The sequence below is a fragment of the Mytilus californianus genome, unplaced genomic scaffold, assembly GCF_021869535.1.
Source record: "Mytilus californianus isolate M0D057914Y unplaced genomic scaffold, xbMytCali1.0.p SCAF_8, whole genome shotgun sequence".
Classification (NCBI taxonomy): Eukaryota; Metazoa; Mollusca; class Bivalvia; order Mytilida; family Mytilidae; genus Mytilus; species Mytilus californianus.
In genome coordinates, this window is record NW_026262734.1 from 19,631,551 (window position 1) to 19,643,431 (window position 11,881).

General features: G+C 33.3%; 1 protein-coding gene across 1 annotated transcript; it reads left to right on the forward strand.

Moving 5' to 3' along the window:
• Positions 1-206: 206 nt before the first annotated feature.
• On the forward strand, positions 207-6,712 carry LOC127710949 (uncharacterized). Its single transcript, XM_052216908.1, has 5 exons — positions 207-333; positions 2,195-2,373; positions 2,739-2,902; positions 5,421-5,608; positions 6,510-6,712. The coding sequence occupies exons 1-5, from the start codon at positions 267-269 to the stop codon at positions 6,605-6,607; spliced, it is 696 nt and encodes a 231-aa protein (XP_052072868.1). The 5' UTR covers positions 207-266; the 3' UTR covers positions 6,608-6,712.
• Positions 6,713-11,881: the final 5,169 nt, after the last annotated feature.

Here is an 11,881-nt window from a genome sequence, read left to right on the forward strand (position 1 = left end):
TCTTTTGTTTATTTCTAATATCCCAATTTCGTTCAATTTTAATGGAAACTATTAAAATTCATCGTATCGTTTCAATGTCAAATATAATATCAGCAATGCAATAAATTGATGTATAAATACATCATTTGACGCTAAAGATATCATTTTAATTATTTGAAATTAAACTAAAATGTTATAAAATTTAAAGTACCGTGTCATTTGTAGATGCTGTTCAGTATAAATATCTGCAAACCTCGATTGTAAACGAAAAAGTTCCCAGTTCTGAAATGTTTTCGTTACTATTAATGTTACTTTCTGTTCATCACGTGCATGGCTGGAACATGTGGGAGTCTGGTAAGTAATAAAATTATGTCAATATCGCGGATAGTAGAAGGTCAGGGTGTGGGTTTACAGAATAGAGAATAATGAGTAGACAGTACAGAATAAAGGGCAGAAAATAAAAATATACAGAAAAATAGGCCAAAAAAAAATAAAAAATAGAGAATAATTGGTTGCTAAAATATAAAGAGTAGAGAATAATGGGCAAAATGTATGAAGAATAGAGAAAATTGGCTCAAAAAATTAAATAATACAGAATTTTCTTTGTCGTCTTTAGTATGTATGAAATATTTGCCGCTGGACCTTAAACGAACAAACATTAAATCAATCTTCTGTTTCCTTGTACCAGTGGGAAATCTAGTGACAAAATATTAACATCCCTGTAAACACTGAAAACTAGATCTTCTCAATGTTTGTCCTATTTTAGCAAGAACGCTATAAATTATGGATTCACGGGAAAACGTTCTGGTCAATAGTAAAAATAGAAATAAGCTGAAATAAAAACAAAACTTCCATTTAATGTTAGCATTTCCCTCCTTAAGTAGCAAACGACGAGTACAGCAGGCTATAGAAGCTTGATGTAAAACTGGTTTAAATGCTATGCGAATAAATTCCTGGATTACCAACTTCAATTTATTTTTCTACTGGCTGTATACCTCGCTGGAACACGCTAATTTTCCGTATATATATATACAGCTAGATCAGAGAGAGTCAGGGGGAAAATCCCAAAGGAATCGATTGATATGCAGCAAAGATTGGCACTTTTGAAATTAAGTTACTAAGCAAATTCAAACGGACCTTATCTCGATGTAAACATTGAATGTGAATAGATCGAGAAGACCGCAAATACATGTACAAAAATCTAGACGACATTTTCCTAAAATTATATAAAAAATAGAATAGTTATCTTTAATTTCTTAACCTGCACAGACAGACTTTTAAATTTCTATATTCACGAAAAGACAATATTTCTCTAGTGAATGTTCATGTGACAAGAGCAGACCGGGGTGCTCAATAACTTAGGTGTGAAAAAATAAGTATACTTTGGGAAATTGTAACATGCTAAGGACTTTGTGGAACACTCCGAAAATTGGTGACCCGAAAGATCTTTAGATTTTGTATGTACACGATTTTTTCCAATTTTTTTTTATCAATATGCAGCAAAGACTGGCAGTTTTTAAATTTCAGTTTCACAAGCTTCTAATACAATTATCTCGATAAATAATGAACATAAAACATCGTGTATTTGCATGTATATTTCTAATACATTGTAACACAGTTTAACAAATAATTTCTTTAAAATGTACAATTATTATTTAGAAATAACTTTTGATAAGTATGGTCACCAGCATTGTTTTGTTATTGACTTTCTCGACTCTATCATAAGAAGAGTGAATGTTCTTTTGTTTTCGATTACTAGATTTCCTACTGTTACATTTTAAAACTACTGTTGGAATGCAGAAAAAAGTATTTACAACTTTATTGTATACTTATAATTCCAATACTGTGCGTTTTGTTTCATTGTGTTAGTTGTTGTGATCATGGTCATGGCAACCACAATGCTTTTACAGGTATAAACCTATTTCATGACGTCACGAATACGAATTCTTACAAAGGCGAAAAAGTCCTATAAAAAGTAGATGTTCTTTTTGATTTGGACACAATGGCGGTGCATTTTCATGGAATTATAAGTATTACCGGTTATATTGATGTGTTAACTCGGGCTTCCACTCACAAACTTAGCATAAAGTATTTCGAACTTTAAATATTTTGTGGAATGAGTCGGTCGAGGAAACACAACAGTAAACTACTTAAAAAAAGCTGTATTAATTACGTCTATATAAGTTTAAATCAGTTGCAATATGATACATTGTAGATTGGACGACGGTCTTTGTTGCTTGTTCTGGTAACGGACAATCAGTATGGGACGCTTGGAAAGATAATGCTGGAGTGACGTGTGAAGCATCTAGTGTTGTTGAGGATGCTGACACGTGTAAACAATCGCACCAATCAGATCCTATTCTCAATGAATGGCGGTCAAGTCGTATAGAACAGGTAAATTTGTTAAAATATTCTGCTATTATTTTTTTTTCGAGACATGCATCTTTTTTTTATATTATACTCGACTAATGATATCAAATTCTGGGAATGATATTCTATGATAATAGTGTATCTGTCGTTGGAAGAAACATGCGGTCAAAATATCAAATGTCTTCGATGAAAAAGCAACGTGATGAAATTATATGCATAGTGATTAAAATATTTCTATTTTGGCGCTGATCATCTGTTTTCAAAGTTTGAGTCATGCAAGTACAGAATGGAAAATCACTACAATTTTTATAAATAGATGACCATTGACCAAAATGTATTGCGGTCGATAAACTAGAGTTGTCTTACTTTTTATGACTTCTTTATCTTAGGTACGACTGAGGCTATGGAAGGATGGTGAAATTGTTGTTGAAATGAAATTTAATGGAACCGACACTAACAAATTCAATTGGTTTGCACAGAGCAAGTTGTTGTCAAGTTCATATTCGGACATCGGAGAACTGGACGCACATTTTACCTTTTTCAGTTCGTACGGGTAAGGTCATTTCGTTACAATAGTATCCCATTGAAAATATCTGTTATGGATTGTTAGTTCATGCAGTAAAATTGGTACCGTAATTTTTGTTATTGCTGCAGTCACATGTATTTCTATTTACACCAAATTACAAGTACCGTTCTTTCTTATGTTGTCTACATTTTTCGTTTGGGTCGATGTCTACATTTCTCGTTTTGGTCGATATCTGAAACTTCATTGACATTAATATGAATACAACTATAAAAAGCAGAGATAGAATATGACAAATTATTCAAAACTGCTGTTAAATATGTATGACTCTAAAGTGCGATGGTACTCTAAAGCGATGGTTGCTTGTTTTTTTTTTTTTAAGTGCGATCAGATACCACGCTAAAGTGCGATGGTATGACACGCTAAAGTCCGATGGTGTAACGGGAATGTGGTTCAGGCAATGGTTTTCGTTTGTTGCTGAGTTCCTATTACATTTCGTTTATTGTTTTATTTATATATCAAGCCGTAGTCTTTCTCTTTTGAATTGTTTTACACTGGTCATTGTATAAAGATATAAGAAGACGTGGTATGAGTGCCAATGAGACAACTCTCCATCCAAGTCAAAATTTATAAAAGTAAACCATTAAAGGTCAAAGTACGGTCTTTAACACGGAGCCTTGGCTCACACCGAACAGCAAGCTATAAAGGGCCCCAAAAATTACTAGTGTAAAACCATTCAACCCTATATAGCTTGTTATGCGGCATGAGCCAAGGCTTTACGTTGAAGGCCGTATGATTATAAGTTGCATGCATGAACGCATTTGGGGCTGGATGGATAGTTCAAACTACATCTTCATATTTTTAATTAAAGTACGATAATTGTCCAAAATGTGTAATGGTTACATTGCAATAGTTAGTTTATCCGGAATTTAGTGGTAGTCGTTTGTTGGTATATTTCATATTTGCTGTTCGTTTTTTGTTTTGTATTTAAATCACGTTGATATTTTTCTCGTTTGAATTGTTTTACATTGTTTGTTTAGAGGTCCTTTGGTCTTAATAGAATACTATGCTGTGTAAGCCAAATTAAATGTTCCGCGTTAAAGGTCATACTATAACCTAAATCTGCATACATTAATGACATTAGGTCTTGGAAAGAGAGTTGTCTTATTGGCAATCATATGATGATATTACAAACCTGTCCGTTAGGTTGCTGTCTAGTTGACGTATATTCATTTTTTAACAGAAATAACAAAGCATGTTGTAATTTTTTTTTATAGAATTATTCTATTAGAAAGTAAAAAAGAAGACTTTTTTTGGCACCCCAGCTGTTTGATTAAATTTCTTTTTACAATTTTACAAATTAAGTTAACCTAGGCCACTTCCAGCAACGACAAAAAATGTTCCAGATTGTGATCATTTTTTCTCTCTTCTTTCTTTTCTTGTGTAATAACCGTAACCTGCTTTTAAACCCTTAATCTGGACAATTATTCTCCTCATAATGCTGTTACGTTGCTAACGTTGATACTTTTGCGGAAAAACGCACTTTAGCGTGTTCAAATGAATAGCTTTAGCGTATCAAACCATCGCACTTTAGTGTGGGCCATCGCACTTTAGCGTGACCATCGCGTTTTAGCGTCCCCATCGCACTTTAGAGTCCTACAAATATAACAGATAGTAAAGATAATTTTAAGCGGTGGTAGTTCTGCCGAAAGCTTAAAAATGTTATTTCGCATCTAGCGTTTTAGAATAAAATCCTTTGACGCTTGTATCTGACTTCACACAATGATTGATTGATTGTTGGTGTTTTAACGCCACTTTTAAGCGCCACTTTTGGGCTATTTCGTGTCGGCCAGTTTTTATTGGTGGAGGAAGCCGGAGTGCCCGGAGAAAACCACCGACCTTCGATAGGAAAACTGACAATCCTAGTCAATTAAGATTGGAGTCGAGTGCACCCGCACGAGCGGGGTTCGAACTCACAATCTCAGTGTTGACTGGCTGGTGATTACAGTAGTAGAACTACTTAGACCACTTGGCCACCGATGACCCTGACTTAGTCATACATTGTATAGAGCAGTAAGTGTTTAATACAATAGGTATATATGTCGGGTTACACACATTGTTGGTCGTATGTGTTTTACAAAGTTCATAGTCAGCGGACGACTTGCTTACTTAAAGATTGAAAGACAAATGGAACATTTTACATGAATACTATAAAAAAAAAAAATATTATAGAACTTCATAGAATTAAACATGTGTATGAAAATCGAATAGTTTCTTTGTTTGGCCTTTCTGTTTATCCTTTTTTCATCTACAATCTAACAAACGGGAAAAAATCGGTGAATTTTTATTGAGATTAATTTAGACGTAAAATGTTTCAATCGATCGTCTGCAAATTCGTTATGAAACTGTACGCTTCTTAAAATTACTTTATTCAAACTTGGGTGTATTTAAAATTTTGCGTTCGAGGTAACAAGAAAGTAATACACCAGAAATAATATTTTTCGAAAGCACAACAGGCTCAACGATTTTTTTTCTCTGTATGTTGTAGCTATGGTTACGGTGTCAATAGACGGTTTTACATTAACAAGAGTAACTATTTAGGCTGTGCCGTTGATGCTGGATGGATGTTTGTCAAGGATGTTGGCTATGGAGTGGATTGCTTATTTGATAGCTATAAGAAGTATCCTTACTTTTTATATGCAACCAATTACCACAGTGGTGTTTGGCAAACAGAGGGTGAGTATAGCTATCAAGGTACCAACAGTTTATCACATAAGTAAATGTACATGCATCAAGTATGTATTTTAAAGACTTTTCTGGTATATGTATGTTCTACTTAAGACCGTCCGAAACACATCATTACTCATAGACTGTTTGACATAAAGCTCTCATGCTAGGTTGGATTGTATCGTCAGTTTAATTTGACAATGTGTACGAGAGTAATGGGAATTTAACCATTATATTTTGGTATTATAACAATGATAATGTTTGAATGCATGTCCAATGGTTCTATTTTACAGAAGTTGGTCATATCATACAGTATTTTTGATACAACCATATTATCCGGGAATTATCGGACTGTATTTTGGAGTTCTAGTATTGTAATAGTGTCATCTTAGGAACCGAACTTCTCGGAGACCTTTTTAAAGAAAGCTCTCATATTTGGTATGGTTGTTTGTCATCATGTATTGTATTGCCATTTTGATTTAACCAATTGTATAGGAGAAATGGGACGTTTACCATATTTTTGTATATAAGTCAGACCGTTATATATCTCGTTTGAATAGTTTTATATTTTTCATGTCGGGGCCCTTTATAGCCAACTATACGGTATGGATTTTGTTCATTGTTGAAAGCTGTATCGTGACCTATAGTTTCTAACTTCTGCGTCATTTATTTTAAGGTGTAAAGTTATGTCATTGGCAATCATACCAAATTTTAAATTTTTTATTAGTTTTTACTTATACAATAATTGCTACGCTACTCTTCAGTTTTCAAGCTGTGATTCTGTATTGAAAATGAAAATGATTGAGTTTAATTACTAATTTAGTTGTTGATTATTACTATTCTATAGAATTGGCAATGGTAGTTCCCTTTAATGATAATATTTGATTTATAAACTACATTTTTTCTGTAGGCGACTATGATTTTGCTGACATGATGTCAATTCAAGTACACCAAGGAGAGGAAGAACAGAAAGGGACCACAACAACTGAAGAACCAGAGGAAATGTAGAAAAAAATTAAAAGGATAACACCGCAGGGCAACACAATTCCAATTGACATTCGAATATTCTTTATTGTATACATGTAGATTGATGCAATATATTTAACAAACGACTGTGTGTGTTTAATGTTTGTATGAGTTATAATTGCAGCATGAGTCAGTGGTAGTAGCCTTCATATAGTTGTATCCGTTATTTTAGTCTGAGTGGCGTTATGTTCATATGATACTGTCCGTAACTATGCCATGTTATATATTTATGTTCCTAAATGGTAACACACTATTGTATTGTTGTAAGTTTGAAACATAGACAAAGCGATAATCATAAGTCATTATACATACGTATAAATCACAAAGAAAAAGGTTATGCTATTAGTTCTTTTTGTAAACACAACAAAGCAAATGCGTGCATGTCCATGTACTAGATGTTATACTTAGAAGGTATGCAAACTGTTTGCATTCACAAATATACAATCGCTTTTCTTTTCATTTACTCCTTGTTCTAAGCAAATTACAAACTGTCGTTATCGTAATGATGATAAATATGATCCTGTTTTTGTTTTGCATTGTTCAAGATCAAAAGAGAAGTTTTAATGAAAGCTGAACTTATGTACAGAGGAAATATGTTTTTAACATTTAGGAACATAGCAATATTCCCGTCTTACAGATAGCAGTGGTATAACACCAGGGTATTACACCATCTTGAATCGCTCGGCAATAATTATGATTAACAATTAAATATGAGCAACACATTCCTACCCCAAGATGTTTAAACAGATATGTTTATCCGAATTCATTTTGGTTAAGAATTTGTCCCTTTTTGATTATATTAATAAAACGCTTAGCAAAATAAGTCAAACAGCCACTCTCCAGCACTACTGAACCCTTTTTATATCCACCAGTTCAAAGGCTAATAGTTGCAGCTTATAAGATCAATCCCGGTTTTTGGTGGGGTTCGTGTTGCTCAGTATATGTAATCTTATATATATTGTTTGAAGGCTGTAGTTGTTTTTTTTCGTCTTTTTTTGTAATGATTTTATAAGTATCTCTTATACGTTCATGAGTGTCCTCTTTTTACTAGTCGTGGTAAATATTTTTAAAGTCAATTCGATAATATAATCAAATTGCATAGAATTTTTATTCTTTATTTGAATTTTTTTCTGAATACGGGTGGTGATCTTTGTTAAAATCAAATATGACTGATATGTTGGAAATATAAAGTCGTTATTAAGTTAACTGTGAAGAGTTTTGTGGATTTGTTTGACTTTGATCGGTTTTTATCTTTATTTTTGCCATGCTATTAACTGTGAATCTTCAAATATGATTTTTTGATTGCTTTCTTGGCATTTTCGCTTCATGTCTACATAATTTATAATCCAAAAGGTGAATTGGTTTCATACAACTAAGTCCTTAACTGATTTGGTCAAACTTCTATAATTTGATGTTTAATTGATATCAGCCGTTTATAGATTACGATGCGATATTGGTTTTACTCATCGTTGAAGAGCGTACAGTGACCTATATTCATAACATCTAGGTCATTCGGTCTTTGGTAGGATGTTGTCTCGTTTGCAATCATACAATTATTTTTTTTTTATTTGTACATGTTGTATATGAACGGCTTGATTTGGAGATATATTTTTCATAACGTCTGTGTGCGCAATTTACAAATATAAATATCAGAAGATGTGGTACAATTGCCAAAAAGAAACAACTCTCCACCAGAGACCAAATGACATTGAGGCTAATAACTATAGGTCATCGTACGGCCTTCAACAATGAGCAAAACCCAAATGTTTATGTTTTATGATGGTTTTATCTCGGTTGGTAAAAAAGTGCAGAAATAGTACTATTTACTAGTACATTGGATTGACGGATCACTCCATTTAAAGGACTACTTACTAGTACATTCGATTAACGGATAGCTCCATTTATAGTACTACTTACTAGTACATTGTATTAACGGATAGCTCCATTTATAGTACTACTTACTAGTACATTGGATTGACAGATAGCTCCATTTATAGTACTACTTACTAGTACATTGGATTGACGGATCGCTCCATTTATAGGACTACTTACTAGTACATTCGATTGACGGATAGCTCCATTTATAGTACTACTTACTAGTACATTGTATTGACGGATCGCTCCATTTATAGTTCTACTTACTAGTACATTGTATTGACGGATAGCTCCATTTATAGTACTACTTACTAGTACATTGTATTGAAGGATAGCTCCATTTATAGTCCTACTTGCTAGTACATTGTATTGACGGATAGCTCAATTTATAGTACTACTTACTAGTACATTGTATTGACGGATGCTCCATTTATAGTACTACTTACTAGTACATTGTATTGACGGATAGCTCCATTTATAGTACTACTTACTAGTACATTGTATTGACGGATCACTCCATTTATAGTACTACTTACTAGTACATTGTATTGACGGATAGCTCCATTTATAGTTCTACTTACTAGTACATTGTATTGACGGATAGCTCCATTTATAGTACTACTTACTAGTACATTGTATTGACGGATCACTCCATTTATAGTACTACTTACTAGTACATTGTATTGACGGATAGCTCCATTTATAGTTCTACTTACTAGTACATTGTATTGACGGATCACTCCATTTATAGTACTACTTACTAGTACATTGTATTGACGGATAGCTCCATTTATAGTACTACTTACTAGTACATTGTATTGACGGATAGCTCCATTTATAGTACTACTTACTAGTACATTGTATTGAAGGATAGCTCCATTTATAGTCCTACTTGCTAGTACATTGTATTGACGGATAGCTCCATTTATAGAACTACTTACTAGTACATTGTATTGACGGATAACTCCATTTATAGTACTACTTACTAGTACATTGGGTTGACGAATCACTCCATTTATAGTACTACTTACTAGTACATTGTATTGACGGATCACTCCATTTATAGTACTACTTACTAGTACATTGGGTTGACGAATCACTCCATTTATAGTACTACTTACTAGTACATTGTATTGACGGATCACTCCATTTATAGTACTACTTACTAGTACATTGTATTGACGGATAGCTCCATTTATATTACTACTTACTAGTACATTCGATTGACGGATCACTCCATTTATATTACTACTTACTAGTACATTGTATTGACGGATTGATCCATTTATTGTACTACTTACTAGTACATTCAATTGACGGATAGCACCATTTATAGTACTACTTACTAGTACATTGTATTGACGGATAGTTCCATTTATAGTACTACTTACTAGTACATTGGATTGACAGATAGCTCCATTTATAGTACTACTTACTAGTACATTGGACTGACGGATCGCTCCATTTATAGGACTACTTACTAGTACATTCGATTGACTGATAGCTCCATTTATAGTACTACTTACTAGTACATTGTATTGACGGATAGCTCCATTTATAGTACTACTTACTAGTACATTGTATTGACGCATAGCTCCATTTATAGTACTACTTACTAGTACATTGGATTGACGGATAGCTCCATTTATAGTACTACTTACTAGTACATTGTATTGACGGATCACTTGATTTATAGTACTACTTACTAGTACATTGTATTGACGGATAACTCCATTTATAGTACTACTTATTAGTACATTGAATTGACCAATCACTCCATTTATAGTACTACTTACTAGTACATTGTATTGACGGATCACTCCATTTATAGTACTACTTACTAGTACATTGTATTGGCGGATAGCTCCATTTATAGTACTACTTACTAGTACATTGGGTTGACGAATCACTACATTTATAGTACTACTTACTAGTACATTGTATTGACGGATAACTCCATTTATAGTACTACTTACTAGTACATTGTATTGACGGATAGCTCCATTTATATTACTACTTACTAGTACATTCGATTGACGGATAGCTCCATTTATAGTACTACTTACTAGTACATTGGATTGACGTATAGCTCCATTTATAGAACTACTTACTAGTACATTGTGTTGACGCATAGCTCCATTTATAGTACTACTTACTAGTACATTGGATTGACGGATAGCTCCATTTATAGTACTACTTACTAGTACATTGTATTGACGGATCACTTGATTTATAGTACTACTTACTAGTACATTGTATTGACGGATAACTCCATTTATAGTACTACTTATTAGTACATTGAATTGACCAATCACTCCATTTATAGTACTACTTACTAGTACATTGTATTGACGGATCACTCCATTTATAGTACTACTTACTAGTACATTGTATTGGCGGATAGCTCCATTTATAGTACTACTTACTAGTACATTGGGTTGACGAATCACTACATTTATAGTACTACTTACTAGTACATTGTATTGACGGATAACTCCATTTATAGTACTACTTACTAGTACATTGTATTGACGGATAGCTCCATTTATATTACTACTTACTAGTACATTCGATTGACGGATAGCTCCATTTATAGTACTACTTACTAGTACATTGGATTGACGTATAGCTCCATTTATAGTACTACTTACTAGTACATTGTATTAACGGATAGCTCCATTTATAGTACTACTTACTAGTACATTGTATTGACGGATCACTTCATTTATAGTACTACTTACTAGTACATTGGATTGACGGATAGCTCCATTTATAGTACTACTTACTAGTACAGTGTATTGACGGATCACTCCATTTAGGACTACTTACTAGTACATTGTATTGACGGATAGCTCCATTTATAGTACTACTTTCTAGTACATTGTATTGACGGAACACTACATTTATAGTACTACTTATTAGTACATTTTATTGACGGATCACTCTATTTATAATAATACTTACTAGTACATTGTTTTGACGAATCACTTTATTTACCGGACATCAGACAGTGTACTATGGTATCATTTCGAGTCTGCCCCAGTTCAGACAGTTAACACATATAGTTGGCGCTGGAGTACGCAGCAGTGTAGGTGTAACGGATATTAGCTTTTTTGCCTTCTTTTGGAACACCACAGTCGACGTACACTTTAAATTAGAATCATCAAGTAATAAATACGTAAAAAGGTCCCTGACAGCGAGTATGTTATGAGAATATGCTTTTTGGTTGGTGGCAAAGCTGACAGTTTCATTTTGTCTTTTGTCCTTTTTTTTCCAAGATCACGAAGAAGAAAATGTTGTGAAATGGGTAAAATCGATTCTAGTGGTCTTTGTTCTAGTTATTCCAATAAAAAAAAAAACAACTCAAACACGAACAGGTTA